The sequence below is a fragment of the Notothenia rossii genome (genome assembly GCF_949606895.1).
Source record: "Notothenia rossii genome assembly, chromosome: 12".
NCBI lineage: Eukaryota > Metazoa > Chordata > Actinopteri > Perciformes > Nototheniidae > Notothenia > Notothenia rossii.
In genome coordinates, this window is record NC_136911.1 from 12,696,536 (window position 1) to 12,722,631 (window position 26,096).

Genomic DNA, 26,096 nt, shown 5'->3' on the forward strand with positions numbered 1-26,096 from the left:
CACACACCGACACCCCACACACCCTACAGCCCAAACACTTCCAACCAAAGCCCAACCGTATCCTCCACCTCTTTTTGTCTCACTAAAACAAAACTATTTTGGGAAGCTGAATAGGGTCAAGTCTTGTGTAAATATATGTATATATATTGTGAAAAAGTGTTTTTGTTACTAACCGTCACTGAAGTTGGAGGTGGAGTCAATTTTCCATACGATCTGTCCCTTATGAGATCCGTTGATGCCTCGGTTCTTGTAGTCCAGAAAGTTATCCGATAAAGCCTCGTCTGGGAAGAGATAACAACCGTTCTAACTAAAATGCTACTCAATCTCAAATAATTCTCTGATTAAGTTATTCTTTATACGCAATTTCCCTACACTTTACATTACAGTCACATACATGGCAATTGATTCTCCAAGTAGAATTGTCCTTGATCTACTAGAAATAATAGGTGTGCCACCCCATAGTGTAGGAACTGGTATAAACCTTAGTGTAATAAAAATGTGCAATATTACAATGTTTGGGAATTTGGACAAGTTGATGTATTTGCATTATAACGACATATAGTATAGCAGAAACACAATGGCTGAAATCTAATGTCTTGTTTATTTTTTCTGAGAATTTTTACAATTTAACAACTTAAAATGTATGTTTGATAACATGTAGCTTCACAGAAAAATATCAGAGGTGCACAACATACCCTGTCTATTTAGTAATTAGTATTTAGATGAGTTGTTTTGGGATTTTGATCAGGTCAGCTCACAATGATTGATTGTTGTGACATCATATGCTTGCTGTGATGAATTAAGGGCAACATGACTTAATGCTGCAGAAAGATAACAGGGACCAAGCCCCAGTTTAGTGACCGCCAGCTCTACCAATGGCGCATTTCCACTACAGCGCGGAGCGCGGTTTAAGCGTGCCGTGCCAGGCCCGTTTTTGGTTGCGTTTCCACTAGGCATAGTTCCGGCTAGCAGGGTACTTTTTCACAGTTTTCTGGCTCTCCAAAATCGAGGTTCTTTCTGGGCCAACCACCGGGCTGAATATGCTAAACTAGTGAGAGAATCGCTGACAACTACAACAAAATGAACATATTTTACCGTGATTTCATTGAAATATACGTTTCAAAATGATGCCGAAGTAACAACATACTGATACCGTTAGTAAAAACCATGATAATGCTTTGACAAGTCTGCAGACAAGACGGAAGGTGAAAAATCTTTTAAAATGCGTGTTTTCTGAATGGAGATTGGCTAAGCTAACGCAGTATATGCTCCGACCGTCCACACTCACAACAACGGCCTATACAGACATAAATAAACCAGCGACTGTATTCGCCATGACACAGACAGTCTGTGGTTTGTACTTGTTTCACTTTTGTCTAGTTTCTGAACAGATATGAGGAGCTAACAGCTAACGGCTGATGGTGTTGTGTTTCGCATTGAAGATGACGTCACGGCTCCGCCTACACTGCGTTACTATAGTTACTACCCCAGTTCCTAAACTGTAATGAAAACGCAGCATAAAGTCAGCCTGGCCTAACAAGGCCTAGCCATACTAAGCGGAACGAGGCCCTGCAGTAGAAAAGCGCCACAAGTGAGCTAAATCTATTCTCATTTTTTTTTGTATTATTATCTTTAAAATAAAAAGTCAAACATGTCTGGCCTCACTGAAGATTGGAACCAACTGGACGAAATACCATCTAAATTGCGACAATGAGTACTCATTTAAAGTTTGATTGTATGTGGTAACTGGTTTCATCATTAAATATAGTTAAATGATTATTGTTTATCTTGTATCTATCTCAAATTCTAACATTCAATGTCATCATGTCCCAGCTCACTTACCGACATGATACATGCCAATCCAGTCCCCAGCATCCACTTCCTCCTTGATATCCCATGTGATTACGAGGTCTTCAGACTGGGCTATGGTGTAGTGGAGGAGCTGATGGTTAGGGTGGAGCGAGTATCAGGCGAGACCAGATCAGTGTCACTGGTGGACCGCGGCAATCCCATCATGAAGTCCTCCTGATTCAGACCATTGACAGCAAAGCTGTCTGGGCCGTAACTGTGACGAACTGCACCCTTGTAGCGCTGACGAGTCTGGCTGCTGCGGGTCGGGGAGGCCATGGCAGCCAGGCCAAGGAACCTATTCTGGTACAAGTTCTGCAAAAAAAAAAATTGTCACTCTAGCTTAAGGATCAGTTAATACAGTACAGTGTTCAATACAACATTTGTTTTCATTTTTTCCAGAGAAAACCTAGTCATCATGCTCACAAATAGGGTGATTACTTTGAGCAGTGGTGGAAGGATGAGGGTCTGTACCAAAGATGTAATAATGTACATCGTTTTTTCCAGAGTGTAGAGTAAGGACTATTATTTTACATGTGGTGTTTATGGATTGATATTAGGTAATAATCATATATTTTTTAAATATGTACTGTAAAGCTTTTGTAATTTGTTATTTTAAATATGTCTCAAATATTTATGTCCAGTTATGTATGTTACTGTCTACAACAGGACACAATTCAAACCTATTTTCCTTCTTCCATGTTTGACGGCAAATAAGCTCTTGAAAATTGTGTCTTTCATTCTACTCTGTAAGACCAAAAAAGAAGATGATAAATCACTATTACTTTAGCCAGTTATCCTGATGCAGCAATCATTATTTTTTACTAATTGTGAATACCCAATTATGATTTGATACCTAAAATTAGACTTTATAGAGCAGTGTTTCTCAAACTTTTTCAAACCAAGGACCACTTAACCAATAAAAAAACACTCACAGGCCACCTAACTCAAAACAATAGGCCTGCTTACCACTCCAACAATATGTTACAAATAACTAATAATGATAGCTTTATGTGACCTTCTCTATATTTTTCGTTCACACATTAAATCAACAATACAAATACAATCAATAGAATACACAATATTAAATGTTAATAATAAATATAAAGTCTCTATATTAGACCAATCTACTACCAAAATATAAACTAATGGACACAAGTTACAAAATAAAAAGTGTGCAAATGTATTTAGTATCCTATCCACGTGAACATGTTTTAAGTGTGGGGTGGACCTCACATCCACTAGGGGGGTCTGGATGCATGCTCCCCCGGGAAGATATTCTTTGCATCAATCTGGTGCCCTTAGAGGGCAACATTTATGGACTAGATCTATGAATACACCTCTCAAGACCCATTTGAAACATAACTGTTTACATTTCAATAATCAAAAATTATTAGAATATGGTCATATTTTATATTTCTTTATGCATCTTTAACTTATCACTAACCTTTTAAACTTTATTTTTACCGTCCTACAGTATGAACTTGAATGATTTCATATCTGTTTTTCATTTATTCTCTTGTTTTATTATAACTATAATAATTGTGAGAGAATAATTATGTCTTACTCCTAAGATATTTAATTTATTTTCTGTGTGGGGACGTTTACGACCAACCCTGAGTCTGTTATCTCCCGTAAGGAATGTGCTAATGCAGTCCAGATGTCGGGGATGTCTCCAGTGTTCCCAGTGTTTACGCACCATCCCCCAATATGTGGATTAACTCTCTGTAAACTACTTAAAATGTCTATTCGAGAGAGAGAGGGTGGACAGAATTGATATGGCAACCCACCCGTGCAGTCAGAACCTCTGGCTGCTCTGTGACTTGTGATGTGAATTTCTCCGGCCGATACTTGTAAATAAACATCAGTGTTTGACATCAAAGCTCCAACTCTCCTCGTGTCTCTCTGAGTCCTGACTCTCCATTGCTGCAGAAGTTTCCCTTACAATAATATTATAAAGGTGTGCCTTGGAAATAGTAAGTAAGTGGCATCTACATTAACAACAGTCGATTTGAGCACGCAAAAAACGCGGCATCTCTACACCCCTGACTGACACAGAAGGACTCCCGAATTGGTTAATCACATTACATTACATGTCACTTGTTAGACGCTTTTATCCCAAGTGATTTACATACACTCCATACTGTGGACAATCCCCACAGGAGCAACTAGGTGTGAAGTGTCTTGCCCAGAGTCAGACACAACACCATGTTGACTGCAGTGGGGATGATTTGTGCTCCCATTATCCGAAGATCAACGCATTAGCCCACTGAGACATAGCCTCCCTACGGTTAAGCCTATCACGGTAAAGAAAGAAATAAGAGCAGTACAAAGCTTAGGCCAGTCAGTCAGAGGGTTAGGTACAAGTTGAGATAGTTATAATGTGTGGAGAATTTACTGAAATACACTTCATATCTTTGCAAAGATTTTTTTCAATAACTGTCATGAAGCAGTAATTGAACCAACCTTGGTCATGGGTTTGTTTTAAATACATATGTCATTCCAGGCATATTTTTATTAAATTATGAACACAAATTGCCAATCTGCCCTTTTATGCATATGCATCATATGCTACATAGATGCTACACTCTATAGTAATCATTTTTAAACAGTTTGAGAAGCACTTAAAATGTACTGTATAATATATAATTTCAAATGGGACATTTTACCAATATACTCACGGACCACTGGGGGTCACTCAGGGACCACCAGTGAGAAAAGACTGATAAAGAGTATGGAGTATAGAAAAAACCCAAACTAACCAATTTGAAGTAATATTTGGGAAGCTTTACAGACGCTTGAGATCTGAAACTATTGGTGGTTACAGTGTGTAGCTGGTTGTGTACTTAGCATGCTAGTTAGGTTAGTATGCTAGCTGAGAATAAGTGCTTGTTTTTTTGTGGATTGTGTCACGATTCTCATGTTATGTCACGTTTATAGTTTTATAGGTTTGGGTGTTTTTGCTGTTTTCCCTGTCATGTTTTCCTCTGGGTTATTGTCTGGTCCTTTTCCCTGTGTTTTTCCTCTTGTCATTAGTTTCCCTGGTGTGTCTAATTGTCTGATTGTGTTCACCTGGGCCCCTGTGTTTCCTCCTCCCTCCTCACCTGTGTCTTGTTGTGTGATTAGTCTTTTGTGTATATAAGTGCTGGGTTTTCTGTCTGTCTTTGTCGGTTCGTCTTGTTCCATGACTAGTTCTGCGGTGAATATTCTGTTTTGTCAAGTGTATATATATATATATATATATATATATATATATATATATATATATATATATATATATATATATCTCACTCAAAAACCCACACGACTCAACCCAGCGAAAAACCAGTCTCCCGCGCAGCCTTTCATTCAGAATTTCATAGCAAAATAAAAAAATGATAATAAAATAATCTTTCAACATAGTTTAAAACAAAAATAAGTATTAGGACAAAGCCCTACAAATAACAACAATAAACATAATAATAAAACAATTAAAATGTTGGATGGCGGGCCCAAATCCTGGATGGGCGGGCCCGGCCCCATGGGGCCCGCCATACTTGCCAACCTTGAGACCTCAGAAATCGAGAGCATTTCAAAACCACCGCGGGGGGGGGGGAGCTGTTAGATTAACATTAACATGCTTATCTAGTTGTAAGTGCACTGCCTTGCGGTCTGTAGCACCATCCTTGATGGAGCACATGTGTGGGCTGGACCTGTATATTACAGGAAAGGAGTGAGCAGAGGGTGACTATCTTCCTCACCCTCTCAGACTTTCAGTTGCGCTCACGCTAAAGAGACGCGCTGCCATGGAAACCAAACGATGGTGGAGCTGTATTAAAGTCCGAGTAGAAACAGTCCTGAGTAAATCTGATTTTGTCGGAATCGGGAGAAATGCGGGAGAAATATGACCCCGGGAGGAAATCGGGAGAGGGCTATGAAATCGGGAGTCTCCCGCGAAAATCGGGAGGGTTGGCAAGTATGGGGCCCGCCCATGACGCCGGGTCTGAGCAGCCATGCTCCTTTATTGACTTATTTGCAGTCCACTGACATTCAAACAAAAGAAATAAGATACAAGGCACTTAATGATCTCATAAATGCAAGTGTAACATACACAGATTAACACGCTAATGCTAGCTGTGCCATACGCATGTATACAGGCTAGTATGGCTAACGCTAGCATGTATGCTAACGCTACAGTGTATGCTAATGGTAGCGTGAATGCTAACGCGTTTTCTCATTATGTTTAAACATCTCCAAATGTTACTAATCCTACATTTTACTAATCCTTACTGTAGTAACTCAGGGCTGCCAACACTCTCGCATTGAGCGTGAGAGTCACGCAATTAACCCATATCTCATGCACTCACGCCACACTTGCCTTTCCTCACGCTAAGTTTTTGTCTATAATATAAAAATAAAGTGAAGGAACAGCAAAACGAGCGGTCTACGAAATGAGACGGTCTTCTGGCTTAGTTCAGTAAATTTGGAACGATATTGGGAGATTCTGATTTCACGGATCAATAACTCATGAACAAAACGTTATTCAGACACAAATGACGTCTCCTAAGTACCGTGGTAAGGTTGACAACGAACTACAATTACATTTTGATCAAAAAAAGCCAATACGCGCCGTCCTCCCAGCTGGACACATTACATTGGTCTCTATCTGCAGCCGGAGAAGACACGAGTGCTCAGGGACCGTCTGCAAAGTGCAACTCAGAAAAAGGGGAATATAATAATATTCAATCACTATTATACAGCTTATTACTAACAAACTCACTACACACATCAATAGTCTCCTGTGTGTCATACTATACCTATACACATTGGTGCTTATTAAGGAAAATATTTCCTAGGAACATACTTTTGACCCAGTTTTTCACTTTCTACTCGCCTCGCTGAGCACAGGCCTGTGCTCTCTCTCTAAGAAAAAAGCTTAGTCTACTTTTTGTTGCTTATTAAGGGTTGAGCAAAGGCTGATATGAGAGTTTACTGTTTAGGGACATCTGGCAGTCTACCTTATCAGGTACGTGTGTCCCTTTGACATATATGTTTAAGCCAGGGACAAGAGTTATAGTGCTTTAAGCCTTTTTTTATCTTGTTATGATTAATGCTGATTATTCTCACAGAACTAGCTAAATACATGAGACTGTGAGAGAGGTCTTCAGAATTGGTTAGGTAGGAGCTGTGTCACTTTGTCATCAAATGTCTTTGTCAATTCTCAGGCCGGAACCATTAGGTTCGAGCTTTCACATGTTTTCGTTTTTTCCGACTTTTTCCGACTCTTTGCTTCCATTTCAATAAGGATTTTACAACTGATGCTGTAACTTGCCAAATTGCTTAGTTTTGAACGTTCAACACTATATTAGTCAAAAGGTGAAATATGAACGTTGCTCTCATCCATATGAAAACGTCCACATCCGATTTATCACACAACAGGCAGGCAAGTTGAGTTCTCTGATGTGTTCTGGACCTTTAACTGTTAAAAAAAAGAGCAGCGTAGAGCTTCACAGGGACTGAGAATAAGTTAACACAAGCACTGTAAAACTGGAAGAAAAGAGAAAATCCCTCTACCGCGTAAAGGTGCAGTAACTGTACAATTATCGATGCCGCCGTGTGTGATGCCGCTGTTTCGACACCACCTCTTCAGCCACTGTCTTCATCAAGCAGTCAGGTAACCAGCCCTCCACACTCCTCCTATGAACCCACAGTCAGACTTTCCTTGGCCCATATTCCAACCACACTATTAGTTGGGGATTCCATTATTAGGAATGTTCGCTTTTTCAACGCAACCACACACTGCTTCCCTGGAGCCACAGTCCATGTCATGCTGGACAAACTCCCCGGTCTGCTGCGCTCCCTTCCGTCCTCAATCGAACGTGTAATTGTCCATGTGGGCTCAAACGATACATCTTGCCAGCAGTCCGAACCGACTAAAACGGACTTCAACAACCTTCCCAAACTTTTTCTGGCATGTGGAAAGTAGTTTTTTATTTCCGGTCCTGTTCCCACGCTGTTTCGCGGAGTGGGTCGCTTCTCCAGAATCCTTAGCCTTAATGTTTGGCTTCAGTCAGCGTGTAGAACCGACAACGTCTGTTTTATTGACAATTTTAACCTCTTCTGGAACCACTCTGAAAACTTAAAATCAGATGGAATCCACCCAAATAGGCTGGGTAGCAGCAGGCTAACGGACAACATTTTGCATGTTGTACAGAACACTCCATGTGATTGACTGTTTACCTGCCACACCCCTCCTGGGGTGTAGCAGTACACGTACCCGTACCAAAATTAATCGGTACGGGCCCTTCGGTTCGGTACACGTGTGTACCAAAGTGTACCGAACAAATATAACGTTAAACGTAAAAAATTGAGAACGTGAACAACTTTTTGGAAGTAATCTCCGGTGCTGCATCGCAGCATTCAGAGTAATTTGCTCACATTGGGTTCAACGCGTCATCGAGCGACCAAGTCATTTCATTGGACGAGAGGCATACTATGAGAGCTGGGGATGCGTTCAAATGTAGTCAGTAATTTGAGGAACTGTCGAAATGGAGAACGCAGATAAAGTTGAGCTCGAAAATCCTCCAGCATCATTGAAGTCTCCGGTTTGGGAACATGTTGGTTTCACAGTTACGTACAAGGAAGACAGGTGGACCGAACCAAAGCTGTTTGTCGGCATTGTTCAACTAAAGTTGGTTACGCTGCTGGCAATACATCAAACTTGCACACTCATTTGAAAAGGCATCACCCGAACGTGAATATCACCGGTACCAAAAGAAAAAAGACTGAAGTGCAAACCCAACTCCCGCTAGCATTTAAGCCTCCACCACTCGGAGTTCAGACCGAGCCAAAGCTATGAAAAAAGCCAAATATCCTTATGTTGCCATGTTAGCAAAGCGCTACCTGGCTGTATCTGCTACCTCTGTCCCTAGTGAGAGGGTGTTCTCCACAGCAGGAGACATTGTTAGTGCCAGCAGAAGCAATGTGGACAAGTTAATTTTTCTTTAAAAAAACATGAAAATACAATGATAAGCAAGTCATAATGTCAAACTGGCTGCTTAGGTACTAGTACAGTACAGTTCAAATACAGATTATTTCAGTTCATCGAAATGCTTCATCTTAATGTTTATTTTATTATATTTTGTATTTATTTGAGTGAATATTCACAGTTTAATAATAATCAAAAACCCAAAACTAATAGTTTATGTTTGGTGAGTACTAGTAAAGTAAAGTTCAAATACAGATTATTTCAGTTCATCGAAATGCTGCACCTTAATGTTCATTTTATTATATTTTGTATTTATTTGAGTGAATACACAGTTTAATAATAATTTTTAAAAAACAACAAATATTTTATGTTTTGTGATAATTTTTTCTGCTGTACCGAAAACGTACCGAACCGTGACCTAAAAACCGAGGTACGTACCGAACCGAAATGTTTGTGAACCGTTACACCCCTACCTCCTATCGAATCTTGTTCTCCACCCAAAACTCTGTCTCGACAGAGCCTGCCCGTGCTCACTATCTTGCCCTCTTGGCCGCATACTTCATTAGACAAATCCTCAAATGATTTATGTCACATTCCTGTTATAATAAGTGAAAACTGGAATGTTACACATAACAACCACAATGCTAGAAACCTCCATAACCTAATTTCTATAAAACCCTCCTCTTCCTCACAAGACAGGACAATACAAATGTGGACTATTAAACATCAGATCTCTGTCATCTAAGGCCGCACTAGTCAATGATTTAATAACCGAAAAACAGATTGATTTATGTTGTCTCACAGAAACCTGGCTGAGACATGAAGAATATGTCAGCATAAATGAAGTCACTCCACCCTGTCCTGTTAACACTCGTGTTTGCTAGAGTCACTGGCCGAGGAGGTGGAGTCCCAGCCATCTTTGACTAAAATCTCCTAATCAGCACAAAACCAAAACTACATTTTAATTCCTTTGAAAGCCTTGTTCTTAGTCTCACCCATCCAACCTGGAATACACTACAGCCAATTGTATTTGTTACAGTGTATCGCGCCCCAGATCCTAATTTCTGAATTAAAAAAAAAAATCTGAAAATTCAGAAAGGAATTCTGATTCCTTTCTGAATTTTCTGATTTTTTTTATCAGGTTTAGTACTTAAAACAAATAAAGTCATTATTGTAGGTGACTTTAATATTCATGTGGACAATGACAAAGATAGCCTTAATATTGCAATTACCTCTGTATTAGATGCAAGGGAGGCTGTGGCGCAGTGGATTAGTGCGTTGGTGTTCGGATCAGAGGAGCACAGGTTCAAACCCCACTGCAGTCAGCATGTCATTGTGTCCCTGGGCAAGACACTTCATCCCAAAATGGTCTTGTTGGGATTGCCCACAGTATTGAGTATGTAAGTCGCTTTGGATAAAAGCGTCTAATAAGTAACATGTAATGTAAAGCAAATGGTTTCAGTCAGAATGTACATAAACCAACTCACTGTCATAATCACACTCTTGATCATGTTTTGAAATATGAAATTGAAGCTGAAAATGTAATAGTCTGTCCACATAACCCTGCTTTATCTAACCACGTTTTAATAACTTTTGATGTACTGTTACTAGGGCTGTAACGGTTCACAAACATTTCGGTTCGGTAGGTACCTCGGTTTTTAGGTCACGGTCCGGTACGTTTTCGGTACAGCAGAAAAAATTATCACAAAACATAAACTATTAGTTTTGGTTTTTTTATTATTATTAAACTGTGAATATTCACTCAAATAAAGACAAAATATAATAAAATAAAAATTGAGGTGCAGCATTTCGATGAACTGAAATAATCTGTATTTGAACTGTACTGTACTAGTACCTAAGCAGCCAGCTTGACATTAAGACTTGCTTGCTTGTCATGTATTTTCATGTTTTTTTAAAGAAAAATGTACTTGCCCACATTGCTTGCCGAAAGGGTAGATCTGCTGGCACTAACAATGTCTCCTGCTGTGGAGAACACCCTCTCGCTAGGGACAGAGGTAGCAGATACAGGCAACATAAGGATATTTGGCGTTTGTAATAGCTTTGGCTCGGTCTGAACTTTTTGCGAGTGGTGGAGGCTTAAATGCTCGCGGGATTTGGGTTTTCACTTCAGTCTTTTTTCTTTTTCTACCAATGATATTCACGTTCGGGTGATTTTCAAATGATTGTGCAAGTTTGATGTATTGCCAGCCGCGTAACCAATTTTTGTTGAACAATGCCGACAAACAGTTTTGCTTCGGTCCACCTGTCTTTGTCCGTCATCCTTGTACGTAACTGCGAAACCAAAATGTTCACAAAGACTTCAATGATGCTGGAGGATTTTCGACAGTTCCTCAAATTACTGACTAAATTTGAACGCATCCCTCTGACCAGCTCTCATAGTATGCCTCTCGTCCAATGAAATGACTTGGTCGCTCTATGACGTGTTGAACCCAATGTGAGCAAATTACTCTGAATGCTTCAACGCAGCACCTGAGATTAGGGCCAAAAAGTTGTTCAGGTTCTACATTTTTTACGTTTAACGTTATATTAGTTCGGTACACTTTGGTACACACGTGTACCGAACCGAAGGGCCTGTACCGAATAATTTGTTACTGGACAACAAACCAGACCACATCTCCTATACGAGACATCTAATTGAAAGTGCTATAGCAACATTTAAGGAAAAAGTTCTGTCAACATCTAGTGCAATACCTCGTCTCAGTGTATGGGAAGACTCCTACCCTAATTTTAACCCCCCCCCCAAAATAGATAATGCTGTTGATGGTGCCACAGACGCGCTCCGAATAATATTGGACTCTGTTGGTCTTCTTAAAAAGAGGAAACTAAAACAAAAATTACGACAACTTGAAAGGAAATGGCGTTCCACTAAGCTTGAAGTATTTTGTGTACATTGGCTTGTTAACCTTAAAATATATAATGAGGCTCTACACAATTCCAGAGCAAGTTATTACTCATCATTGATAGAAGAAAATAGGAATAACGCCAGATTTATTTGTAATACCGTAGCCAGGCTTACAGAGAGCCACAGCTCTACTGAACCATCTATCCCGATTTCACTAAGAAGTAACGACTTTATGACATTTTTTATGACAAAATCCATCTCTCAGAGATCATATTAACCTTCTATTTCCCTTATACAGCACTGAGGTGTCTACAACCACTGGAATATTTTTACCGGCTGTTACACCTGAAATATACCTAGATAGCTTCTCTCCAATAGACCTTAACCAGCTAACTTCCATTATTCCCTCTTCGAAACTGTCAACCTGCGTCTTAGACCCAATTCCATCCAAGCTGTTTAAGGAAATGTTACCCCTTAATAAAATTAATAAATATGTCATTATCACCACGCTATGTACCACAGTCATTTAAGGAGGCTGTAATTAAACCTCTCCTTAAAAAAATCTAACCTTGATCCTGAGGTTATGGCCAACTACAGACCAATATCTAACCTTCCCTTCATCTCTAAAATCCTTGAGAAAGCAGTCGCTCAACAGCTGTGCGAATACTTAAATAAGAATCAATTACTTGAGAAATTCCAATCAGGCTTCAAAACTCATCACAGCACAGAGACAGCACTAGCAAAAGTCACAAATGACCTTCTCATGGCATCTGAAAGTGTCCTTTGCTCGATCCTGGTACTGTTGAGTACCTAAGTTGGAGCTTTCAATACCATTGACCACAACATCCTACTAGAAAGATTAGAACAGTCCATTGGCATAAAGGGTATCAGTAGGGCCTGGGTCATTTCATGGCATCTGCAGGCAGTGGCAAGTACTTCCGGCATCTGCCACAGAGGCCGCTACTCCGTGGTATCTGTGGCAAGTATATGCCACAGATGTGGTATCTGTGGCAAGTATATGCCACAGATGCCACAACTTGCCGTGGCAAGTATATGCTACAACCATGCCACAACTTGCCGTGGCAAGTATATGCCACAACTTGCCGTGGCAAGTGAATGCCACAAGTTAAGAGAAGGTTTATGGTAGCTGCCACTCGCCTTCCATGGCAAATGCTGATATTTAAACCCGTATTTATCGCGTAAAATGTCGCTGTTTTGGCATGACTCAAGAACTCGAACAATATAAATTGTTCGCCAGTTTCAAAACGCAATAAAAGGGTGGATAAAAAAGCATGCATTGTGTCTTGATTTTTAATATACTGTCATGATTGTCTTAACGGAATAACATGGTTTGTTTAGATTCACTGATATCAATATCTAATAAGAATAATCTGAAGCATTTAAATAAAAATGTTCAACCAGAATTAAAATATTAAACAAAAAAACAGATATAATGACATTAATCTGTTTATTAACAACGAAAATAATACAAATTAAGTACATATGCCTGGATTTAAAATAACACATTTATACATGTGTACTAGGGGTTTCACCAACTAATCGACTAGTCGACTAGTCGACTACCTTTACCACTAGTTGGCGCTGTAGGCCCTAGTCGACTAGTCGTGAAAAAAATTGAGGTAAACGAGGTGCTGCAAAATGCTCCAAAACACGTCCGACATTCTTATTTATGGCAGTACTTCAACGAAGATGTAACCAACTCCACAGTGAAGTGTCAGTTGTGTACAGCTGTACTGAAGTACAATACAAATGCATCTGCTATGCGGAACCATCTGAAGATGAGACACCCGCTGCCGACAGCTAGCACTAGTAGTAATGCTAGCACCAGTGAGCAACGGACCGGCGTCAGGACTGAACAGAGGCAAACGAATAGCAAGAAAACACGGGTCAACAGTGATGCGGATGATGAGCTACGGGATTACTGCCAGCGGACACCGTATACCCCCACAATGGATAATCCACTGGAGTGGTGGGCAGAAAACGTGCACCGCTTCCCCCGCTTTCGAGGAGCTACCTGGCTATTCCAGCCACAAGCACCCCGAGTGAGAGGGTTTTTTCCCTGGCAGGCAACACTGTCACCCGAAAGCGGTCAAGCCTCCTTCCCTCACATGTCGATGCGTTGGTGTTCAAACCAAACCAAAAATATGGAAAGGTGGACGTTATCGTGGAGGACAGCGAATAAAGTGTTGCGCACTGGATTTACGTGGCATTTATGTGAACAAGAGTTTTTTGCTGTCGATTTTGGTGAGTCCAGTTACTGTTTGTTATTTACTCAGCCATGTAACACAAATTAAAATGCATTGTTTAATGTTACTGTATGAGTTCCAATATAAAATACAGTTGTACACCTCTCTTTGTGTGTCTTTATTATGACGTAACGACTAGTCGACTAGTCGACTACTATTTAGAAAAATGTGTCGACTAGTAAATATTGGTAGTTGTGAAACCCCTAATGTGTACAATCAAATATAACTGTCCTTTGCCTCATTTATAAAATATAAATCTTAGCATCTCACTAGCAGTGGCAACTGCAATCAGTTACAGCTGCCCTAAGTCTGTAGCCAAGTCTAATAACACCATTGTACACGTTGCTGTGTCAATACAGATATATTTTTTTTTATTATTTGTCTTTACTAGTAACAATACACCTGGTTATCGTAGCAAGCAGTGGAAACTCCCCTCAGGAAGCGACAATTGCCAAGGGCTTGCGTTGCAACGCTCACTGGCCAATATTTCTTTTTTTATTACAATATAGGCCTATGTTTAGCCTACTATCGCACGTTTGTTTATTTTAGCAAACCAAGTAGGCTATTCCAAGTAAAATTGAATATAAATGATCATTTATCATCTTTTTGAAAAATAGAGATCGCACATCAGTCCTGTGTACAGATCAGTCCGATAAAGTCATGCCTAAACAGCGACATTTTACACGATAAATACGAGTTTAAATATCAGCATTTGCCACGGAAGGCGAGTGGCAGCTACCGTAAAACTTCTCTTAACTCTGGCATCTTGTGGCAACTCCCGTTCAGCATGCGCAAATGCCACAGCAAGTTGTGGCATATACGTGCCACGGCAAGTTGTGGCATATGCTTGCCACGGCGTGGCATCTGTGGCATTGACTTGCCACAGATGCCACAGAGTAGTGGCCTCTGTGGGAGATGCCACAAATGCCAAGGCACACGCCACGGCGAGTAGTGGCAACACTCATTGTGTTCTAGTATGATAAATAAAATAACATTGTACCTTGAAAATCAATGTATTCATTCATTTGACACGTTGGTGGTTTTAGGTAGGCTATACAGCGACCCCTGGCAATTCTAGTGTGAAGTAAAGGTAGAAGTAGCCAACCTAAATGTTGGAATACTCTGTTACAAGTAAAAGTCATGCTTTAAAATGTTACTCAAGTAAAAGCGCAAAATGATTAGCATAACAATATACTTAAAGTGCATATTACATGTTTTCATTATAATGATTGATCATGAAAGTGTTCTCAAAGCTGGTAAAGGTGCAGCTAGTTTTAATGACTTTGTATACTGTAGTAGGGTATCTTGTGAATTTACTCCAGGAGTAACTATAAAGTCTGATTTAAGACTTGATTATATGTATCATCATTAATCAGAATCTGTAGTAAGTAACTAAAGGTAGCGTATTAAATAAATGTAGGGGAGTAGGCTACAATTACACAATTTACCTCTGAATTGTAGTGGGGTAAGTAGCCTACTACGTAACATACCATTTACATACTCAACTAAAGTACAAGTAGGCTATTTCTAAATCACAAGTACAGTGCTTGAGTATACAAGTTAGCCTATTTCCCACCTCTGGTCAAAAATGTTAGATCTTTATGTCAACTTACTAATAATATATCTTGAGTATTATCATAAAAATAGCACGTTTATTTATTTTAACAAACCACGTTCTCCAAGTAAAATCTATAGAACATATAATGTTTAATCTTTTTGAAAAATATGATCGGACCATCAGTAACAGATCATCAGTCTTGTGTACAGATCAGTCCGATAAAGTCATGCCAAAACACCGACATTTTACGCGATAAATACGGGTTTAAATATCAGCATTTGCCACGGAAGGCGAGTGGTAGCTACCGTAAACCTTCTCTTAACTCTTAACTTGTGGCATTTACATAAGTTGTGGCATATACTTGCCACGGCAAGTTGTGGCATCTGTGGCATATACTTGCCACAGATACCACGGAGTAGCGGCCTCCAAGGCAGATGCCGGAAGTACTTGCCACTGCCCGCAGATACCACGAAATACGCTTGCTGTCTCTCAAGGGTACTGGACTAAACTGGTTTAGGTCATATCTCTCAGAACGGCTTCAGTTTGTATCGGAGCATGATGAATGGTCAATAAAAACCAAACTCCATCATGGAGTGCCGCAAGGATCTGTCCTCGGACCCATTTTGTTCTCATATCATTTTGTTCATATGTTGCCATTAGGCAAAATTATGAATAGTATAAATTATCTAAACTACAAGAATGCGTGTCAGATATAAAACCATGGATGACCTGCAACTACTTATTTTTAAACACAGACAAAACCAAAGTCATTTTACTTGGCCCCAAACAATTCAGAAATTATGCCACAATTGACATAAGAATGATTGATGGTAAGACCTACAAGACCTCCAGCTCCACAGTCAAAAATCTTGGCATTGTCTTTGACGAAGATTTGTCTTCTAATCTCACATAAAGCATGTTTCACGGACTGCCTTCTTTCATCTCTGCAATATAACAAAAATTAGACACTTACTGACTCAAAATGATGCAGAAAAACTAATTCATTACCTCTAGACCAGTAGTTCTCAACTGGTCAGGCCTCGGGACTCACTTTTTACTTGGTCAATAAATTGCGACCCAACATTTTGAAGATTTTTAGAAATACTAACATAAACTACGCATTCTGGTACACTCTGAGAAGAAAATAAATAAATGTATTACTACCCGACATATTAATAATATTTTATGCCATTGTTTGTTTTTCACTTAGTTCTGACAGCTTGCTGCTCCTCACAGAGAGAAGAGCAAATAATAATAATAATAATAATAATGCTTTTTTTTTTATATAGCGCTTTTCACAACTCAAAGACGCTTTACAATATGAGGGAGGGTAGACAAACAAGGACAGGCAAACAAGTAAGTATAGTAAAATAAAAATAAAAATAAAAACATAAAAGAGAAGAAAAGATCTTGAGCAAAGGGGAGAGAGTCTGTGTGAATTACTTTAAATTGTGGGTAAGGGTAGATAGCTCCCATTGTTCTGTGACCTGTCAATCATCAAACCGGGGGTCATATTTCATTATTTGTTCATTTTGATCTGAAGTTGTACCCATGGATGTATAAAGAATAGTTCTCCCGCAAAGTTATTCTCCGTGGGGACTTCCGGCAACAATCTTGATTCTGATTGGCCAGAAGACTCGAAAAAACATCAGCAAAGATGTTTTATTGAGAAGATGATCACTACGTGACTACTGGTCTCCGGTACTTCCAGTCCAACGCCTACTGCATGCACAGCGTTAGAAAATTGGGCCTTCAAAATAAAAGTTTGATTTGCATTGGAAGACGTCCTGCCTCAATTATGTGCCATGCTGTGTCCAGGTGGCTACAATTAGTTTTATTATGCATATTTACTTCAATTTCTTATTTGTATATATGTATTTATGTTTGCTCTAATTGTTGCAACTGTTACAAAACCTATCCCCCCTGGGATAAATGAACAATTATGGTTCTGATTCTGATGAACAACTAAGGTTTTATATCTATTCAGCATGGATATTGTGATCTCTTCAAAATGCAGCATTGTTACCAGCAAGTCCAAATGTGAGTTTTTCATCTGATCAGAGAATGCTCTAGTTGGAAAGGAGCTTCAGGGCACAACTCAGTCAGCCTTGACAGATTGTGATAAATGCTGAGGCAATTTGTACATGCAGTTGATAATGAAGAGAGGTGTATGACTGCCCAGCATATAATTCATGGGCCTCCCTGTTTTACCGTGCAAGAGGAACATTTGAGAAAAAGCCAGCATCATTACTGATAGGCAATGTTTGTACCAATATATATGTTTTGAAAAAATACAATAATAAATATGCAATGCACTTCGATTTTATCTTGGAATTTACACAATGATATTTCAATATAATGCATGAGAGAATATACTGAAATACCCTGCCTTAAAAATCCTCCAAGAGAAACTGGGTGGTGCAGGCAAATGGAGAGGGTGAAGGGTGATCATGCTTGTGGGGGCACTGACCTTGATACTACAGAGCTGCATCAGCATATTGAACAGTCAACCCAAAGTAGACCAAAACCTGAGGGAGGTGGGAGGAGAAGGGTGGGGTGTTACAAACCATAGAAAAAAAAGCAGAGGCTGTAAATGTAAAAAGTGGGACTTAGGTATGGCAGTTTGGTGCAGGAAAGAAAACTGCATCCTCAGATGTTCATATACCAGCTTTGTCAGATAAAATGATGAATAATTATGGAAGGAGCGGAAGCTCAGATGGACAAACAATGTGACCTTCACAAAGTAACTTTGAGAACAGAGAAACAGTAATGAACAGGCAATACATCAGAGTGTCCAATGATGTTCAACTTAAAACACATTAAAGGCAGCAACAAAAACGTCTTCTAATTTTCACATACAGTATATCAATTTTCATATGCATTTATTAGGGGTGCACGATTCAGGAAATCTCACGATTTGATTTCTAGGTGTCACGATTTGATTCACAATCGATTTGCGATTCAGAACGATTTGCGATTCAAAATACCTCAGGAGTCCGCCCTGTCAGGCATGAAGAGCGGACAGAGTGAAGAGGATTTCCTGGTGTGTTTCCCTGGATGCTGCATAAAGTCAAAGTGCCATGTTAGAGGGACATTACGGAGCTCAGGAGTCCGCCCTGTGAGCCATGAAGAGCGGACAGAGTGAAGAGGATTTCCTGGTGTCATTTCCTGGTTGCTGCATAAAGTGTAAGTGCCATGTAAGCGGGACATGACGGAACTCACGCCATAGAAAAAAATGGAAAACAGCGTTGCGGCTAGACTGAAAAATGTGAATCGATTCTTGGAATTTCTGAATCGATTCTAGATTGGAACTCTGAAGTCTCTGAACTGCATTATGCTGCGTTCAAACAAGACGCACTGGGGGGCTTATATCCATGTAAATACTGTGGTAGAAACCATCTACAACAAAATTAACATTTTACCGTCATTTAATTGTAATACACGTTTCAAAATTATGCCGAAGTAACAACATACTGATAACGGTTAGTAAAAACCATGAATTAATGCTTTGACAAGTGTGCAGACAAGACGGCAGGCGAAAAACCTTTTGAAATGTGTGTTTTTCTGAATGGGGATTGGATCGATCAGGATAACCTAACGTTACTTATATCTGCTCCGTCCACACTCACAATAACATGATACAGACAGACAACAGCGACTGTATTCACCATGACACAGACAGTCTGTGTTTTGTTCATCTATAACTTTAGTCCCGTTTCTGAACTAGGGCTGTACCCGAATATCCGAATATTCGGTCGTTGGAGTACTATTCGGTTTTCAATTTTGTTATTCGACTATTCGTTTTTGGTTTTTTTTGGCTGCCGCGCTGCACTGTAGCTGCCTGATTGAATTTAGTGAAATCTCCAATATCAACGTAAGAGCTTGTGCCTCTTCGGGGGGTGCTAACAATTAACCATACACTTTTTTCGTTTACTTTCTCCGTCTTTATATGTAGATATTACTTTTCTCCGCTCCTTTTCTCTTCATGTTGTTTCCATAGCAACAACACCTTCTTGTCAACAGCGCTAACTCTCCTTCAAAATAAAAGCATGTCCATACAAAATAGGAAGCAAAGCCAAATTACACTTAAGACATATATACAACTGCAACAAAAGTAACAAACACAATATCCTTTTCAATTTCAAAGAACACAAATTGGGTTGTATATATTAACAAATACCTATAAAACAACAATACTGTAGAATAACAAAATTAATGCCTTGAATAAACAGAAATACACGTGTTGAAGCACGTGCCTGGCTATAACTAACAATGGAGTTGGGAACTCAGATGTATAGACAAAACAGTGTGCGCAATGCGATACAAATACAGTAAAAGCATTAGAACAGACAAAACGTCCCTTTCCTAACATGTTTGAATCCTTACGGTCCGCGGGAAATATCCCCAGTTTTCGTTCTTACTTGTTCTGACACTTGCATGATTCACTAGTATAATTGCATTCAATCCTCCTTGATTTCTAATACAACATTCATGTAGAGCAGGCAGAAAAAGTTAGACTGGATTGCCTCTGTTGGAAATTGCAATGATTCAGTACAAAATGATAAGTAAATATATCCTTGATTACTCTAATTGCGAATTACTTCAGCTAATTGTTCAACTATGAATGGGTAACCTTAGCTATGATAGACTCATTGCTCTCAAAATAGACCCTTGACTTTGTGTTATCTGTACTTTCCACTTCAAGTGAAAGCTGATATGCACTTTATGTGCTAATGTGTTTCATGAACAAGATACGGACTATAGAGCAATTATTTAGTGGGAATGCTGTTAACAGCATTCCCACTAATTGTTCTTCTACGGACGATTTTTTATTATTCCGCCGACTTATTTTGCCGCGCTTCTCCTCCCGCATTGAACATCGCAGAAACTCCGTTCGAACATCAAAACGTTCAGCTCGGTCGGGAAGCGATGGCTATTACTTTTCTCATTCATAACTTTCATAATTCCAGAGATACATCCCATAATACATCACATTTTTAACCATTGAAGTCAATGGAGAAATTCTTCAACTTCAACAAATCTTCATGCGACTTCTTCAACTGCTAACTGTTCATTCATACTTTCACTCAGAAACCTCATTATAACTTTAAAATGTTACACATCTTTCTGACATTATTCGTGTAAAACCACTTTTAAATCTGATTCTTACTTTTAGAGATATTAAACATTGTTCAGACCTTGATTTAGAGGTTTTCTTCACATTTTAACATTAACTAGAGTGTGTGATGTCACAGCTAGAGTGGAGGACAGCTTGAAATTCGCATTCATATTTTTTTTTTAAAGTCCCATAATTCCCAAACCCTACATTCCCGAGACATAATTTATCATGACAAACGTAGGAAAACATCTCGTAGCTTGAAAGATGACATATAATTAAGCAAAAATAATTAAACAAAAGGCTTTTTGAGGGCATGAAGTGACAAAAACGTTCAACATTCCTCCATTGAACCCCATTGTAATTTCAGGCAGATATTTCCTCACGGCAGCAGCCGTTGACCTTTAGTTAAACTGTCAAAAAGGCCACATTATTAACCCGAAACTACACAAAAATTACACTTCAGATACTCAACTTCTTTGACATGCTTCACGTTTTGAAATTTCACAGATATCTGTTACGGTTCTTCCACAAAACGTTCACATGTAAGAGGTTTATCTCTCATTCAGAACAATGAAGCCTATGATCTCTACAGAGCTCGTTAGCTCAACTATAAACACCTGTGTAATGGAACACGATGATGTCATCACTCCAACTGACATGCTCAAAGCAGCAGACTTCAGATAGCAGTGTGCTAACAGTCCAGCCGTGAAGACATCTACGGGACAGTTTTGAGATGTCTTCAAATGCCGTTGTCATGGCAACACAATGCTCGCCTTGAAACACGGTTTTCTCAGAACTTCAATGAAAATTCTCCAAACAGCCTAGAACTTCACAGGTTTGGTAACGATGCAGCCATCAACGCATCTAAGCGTAGTATGGGGTGTCATCAAATGTCGTTGCCATGGCGACAGACAACTCGCCATGATACAGGATGTCTCTGTAAGTCCAATGGACACGGTCCAATCCTCCCCCAATCTTCACTTGTATATCACCGGTCCATGCCTCAGCAGCTCTACGCCAAATCTGAGATCTCACCATATGATGTTTCCATGGAAACGCATCCCTCGCCATAAAACATGATGTCGCTATAAGTCCAATGGACACGGTCCAATCTTCCCCCAATCTTCACTTGTATATCACCGGTCCATGCCTCAACAGCTCTACGCCAAATCTGAGATCTCACCATATGCCGTTTCCATGGAAACGTATCCCTCGCAATAAACCACGATGTCCCTTTAACTCCTATGAAAATTGTCAAAAAGTGCTAAAACTTCAAATGTGTGCTAACAGTCCAGCCGTGAAGACATCTACGGGACATGCCGTTGCCATGGCAACACAATGCTCGCCATGAAACACAGTTTTCTCATAACTTCAGTGAAAATGCTCCAAATGGCCCAAAACTTCACAGGTTTGGTAACAATGCAGCCATCAACGCATCTAAGCGTGGCAATAGCGCATTTAGTGTGATAGAGGGAGAGAGAGAGGGAGAGAGGGAGAGAGAGGGAGAGAGGGAGAAAGAGAGGGAGAGAGGAAGAGAGAGAGGGAGAGTGGGAGAGAGGGAGAGAGGGAGAGAGAGGGAGAGAGAGGGACCGGTGCTAGCGGGGACCGTGATGTTAGCATCTGGTTAGCTAGCTGCACTAACGGACATAAGGAGCTGTTTTCACAACAAGCTGGAGGAGAGTCCTCTCCTGTCAGACTGAGGGGCTCAGGTGAACTAAAGGACTCTCTGAGTGTTTAGAACGGTTTTGTCACAAATGATTCAAAAGATTATTTCCGCGGCACACCTTCATATGATCATTATAGTTATACAAACCATAAGAGAATAAATGAAAAACAGGTATGAAATAGCCTACTATATGGCAGTAAAACAAGAATACAGTTTAAAAGGGGAGTGATTTGTAAAATATCCATAAAGAAAAAGAACATCTGTTTACAGTTCTGTTTCATATGGGTGCTGAGAGAGGTATCCATAGATCTCTTCATGTTGTTCTCAAAGTGCACCAGATTGATGCTTTCAACTTCAATATTTTTAAAAAAATCTTCCCGGGGGAGCATCCCCCCGGACCCCCCTAGAGGAGGTGAGGACCCCTCTAGAGGAAGTGAGGTCCGCCCCCCAATAGCACTTTACCCCTGCCTATATGCCGTGAGCTGATTATGGAGCCTTCATCGTAACAGTAATTCAGATGCAATTAGCCTATATAAAAGGCCTCAAATTGGAAGCATTGTCTGGGCCGTCTTTTTCACTCAATTCTGCAATAGGTAGATCTCGCCTTTCACCTAGGCCGAGGTCGGTGATTTTGGGCTTAAAAAGGTTGGTGACCACTGCTGTAGATCAATACAAATTATATAAACAGCACTGCTCTATTATGTTGTTCTTTGTTAGTATTAAAATGGTGAAAGTATAAACATCATTGCATATTTACTTTTTTCATTATGATTTTGTTTAATTAAATAGTTTCTCACGGTCCACTACATGACATGAAAGAAAGCACCAGCAAAAAGTCTGATCTCCAGAGCTCTGGACATAATGATTAAAAAAAAACTGAAATGTCTCCTTTCACATGTAAACAATGTAATCCATTTCAATTGGAGATAAATGGCCAGTGGCCTCATAATTGCATCATTGCAAGTAGCTAAAGATGCTGTGGTAGCCTACTAAAATATTCCCAAAACTAGAAGCTATATGTGTAATTAAATAAATAAGGCATTTAAAGAAAAATGTGATTACCTGAAAACTTTTGTGAAATGTTTTAGGTTTGAGATGTGATGATTATGGCATGTTTGTTATGTTAAATGATCGGAGACTGATTTACATGAAACCCTACAGGGAAGAACAACATGCACCCGTCGATTGATGCTTTCAGAGGATTTTGAGGGTGGGAATCCCCACACAAAGAGGGAGGGTTAGTCTCTCCTTATATTACGGTTCGTAGTAGCCTACATCCCAAATCAAGAGCAAGTGGGGCGAAGATGTGGCCCAGATCGCCAGCGCCATATATCGCAACAAACATCATTCAAAATTATTGTTTTTGTAGGTTATATTTGCTGCACAAAAATATTTAAATGTACAGGAAGAATGACTCAAGACATTTTCAGATTCATATCCGCTCTCTGATTCCGCAAAAATCCAATGGCTCATCACCTCAGTTTTCTTTTTTTTTTACCTAATACAATGACAACTTTGTTATGTGGCTTGCTAGTAACGGCAGAATAAGCTAGTTTACGGTAGAACCGTGTTTGGTATGATGCAGCTCCCCTAAAAAAACATGTTCACTTAGTTGCTTGACCGTTATGTAGTCCGTACTGAATAATGAAAACAAGAGACAGCGTAATATCCTGACGTTATCTCATGTTAGGTGCCATTACAGATTAACCTCCCATAATCACTCAATGTTCTTAATAGAAGCGAATCGTTACCTGCAAACGGGAGAGAATGACACATACGCGGTGTACACAGCGATGGGCCGCTGCTGTAACATCACCTAACGTTACACAGCAACAATGGAGACGACCTACCTGGGAAAAAATAACTTGCCGGTGGACCATTCTCTTAAGATAAGGGTGAGAATTCGAAGAGGTGCACGCCTGCTAGTTTCTACGGAGCTCCATTTCAACGGTACAAAAAAAGCAGGAGGAACACAAATAACAGCGTACAGTGTAAAGGACCGATGAGACAGAGGCTGTAATCACATCCTTCCCTTTTTCTCTGGACCAGAGTAAAGCTAGCTAAAATGCAACATACAGTTTCCGGTCACAGCCAACACTAGCCATTATAAAGTCGTATTCTGTTTACTGGTTTATGGTTTAATGAACATACATTTTATATGAACAAATTATGATATGCGTAAAACAATTACATTTTTTTAAACAATCTGATTAAAGAAATGTATATTTAAAATATGCTCTTATTTTGAAGGTTCCACTTCTGGTCATATTAGAAATAAATGTGCCGGATAAAGCCGGGTACCAATGCCTTACAGCCAATCGGAAAACCCACTTTTCTCCTTGTGTCTGCCCCCATCCCATAGCCTATCATAAACACGTTTATATGCATATCACTCTCTCCTCTATCGTTTCCCTTCAAAGTGCTGCAGAGGAGGCAGAGCGCCGTTGATAAGAGCTTCCTAATGGAAAATATGCCGTTCACTATATCTTGGAGCAGTAAACATTAGTCCAACTGGAAAACGGTGAACTGAGCATCCAGGAGGTAAATACCCTTTTGCACTTTAGTAAATAGTAAAGTAAAGTACAATTTGGAGCATCACAGACAGCGCCTCCGTTTATTACTGTCGAGTCCTACTACTACACAAAAACACTCTGCGCATGCTCAAATACATGTACTCAAAAACCCACTGCTTACATACGCCCCCCGCACTGAAAGAAATGTCTCCATTTCCATACACAAGGAAACAAAAAGAAAAGAAAAACGACAAAAATCAGCAATAATAAAAAATATATAGAAATATCAAATAAATAAAACAAAAAGAAAAACAACAATATACCAACGAAAAGCATCAAAACAAAACTGTGAAAAAAAACAACAAAAAATAAAACAAACCTGGTGGACTCGCAATATTCCCCTGACCGGCACACTCTAAAAATGAACAGAGCATAATAGTATGCAGCATAGACTACAAAGGAGAACAGAAACACACAATCATGCTCAAACACACTGCATACAAGTACTAAATAATAGCGAGATATAATATTTTCATTTTAATTACGCAAAATGTAATTTATAAAACTTTGTATGAGAATAGTTAGGCGGATGTTAGCCTTATCTGTGTTGTTACTTTATTAACATATGTTTAAAAGTAATATTTTTATTGAAAAACTACATGATATTTTTTTGGGTTGAATTTATGGAGCTAATTTCCTGCCATAACTCCACAAACAAACTAAACAGGTTTTACAAATACCTCATGATTCACTAACAAACACAATGGGGTTTGCAAATACAAAACACCATACAAACTAATGCATTTAGTTCTGCAAAGAAAAAACGTATCTATCAAACAAACACATAACATTTTTCTAATAAATCATGTAGGTTTTACAAGTACACAACTTTTTTTTACAAGTGTAACTGGTGTGGTTAAGCGGTCTCTGCATTGTGTTGTTAATGGACGAGACCCGAGCCAGCGTAGAGTTGTCATGATCTCTGTTTAATTACTGACAACAGATAAAACGATCAGTTTCACTTCAATCTCCCTCACAGTGACTCCTCTCACGTGGAACGTTTACAAAATGGCATTTCCAGACAAGTGGCTACTGAAATCAATCTTAGCTGCTGTCTGTGCAATTTACTCGGCGCGAGTTGGTGGACTTTTTTTTGCTTACTTTGACATAATTTTTCATGGTATAAGGTGGCTGCTAGATTCCACCGGGTCCGTCTGCGGCGCGCTACGGCCGCATTACGGCCGCATTACGGCATTATTATGATGATGAATGCATTTTTTTTACCACTAAAATAC

The 26,096-nt window shown here is 39.5% G+C and overlaps 1 protein-coding gene across 1 annotated transcript in view; it reads right to left on the minus strand.

Moving 5' to 3' along the window:
• hecw1a (HECT, C2 and WW domain containing E3 ubiquitin protein ligase 1a) overlaps positions 1-24,321 on the minus strand; it is a 193,327-nt gene extending 169,006 nt beyond the window's left edge. Inside the window, 4 exon segments of the mRNA XM_079661830.1 lie at positions 174-281; positions 1,843-1,938; positions 1,941-2,163; positions 24,139-24,321. Of these exon segments, the coding sequence (XP_079517956.1) occupies positions 174-281; positions 1,843-1,938; positions 1,941-2,163; positions 24,139-24,168 (457 nt within the window). The 5' untranslated portion in view covers positions 24,169-24,321.
• Positions 24,322-26,096: the final 1,775 nt, after the last annotated feature.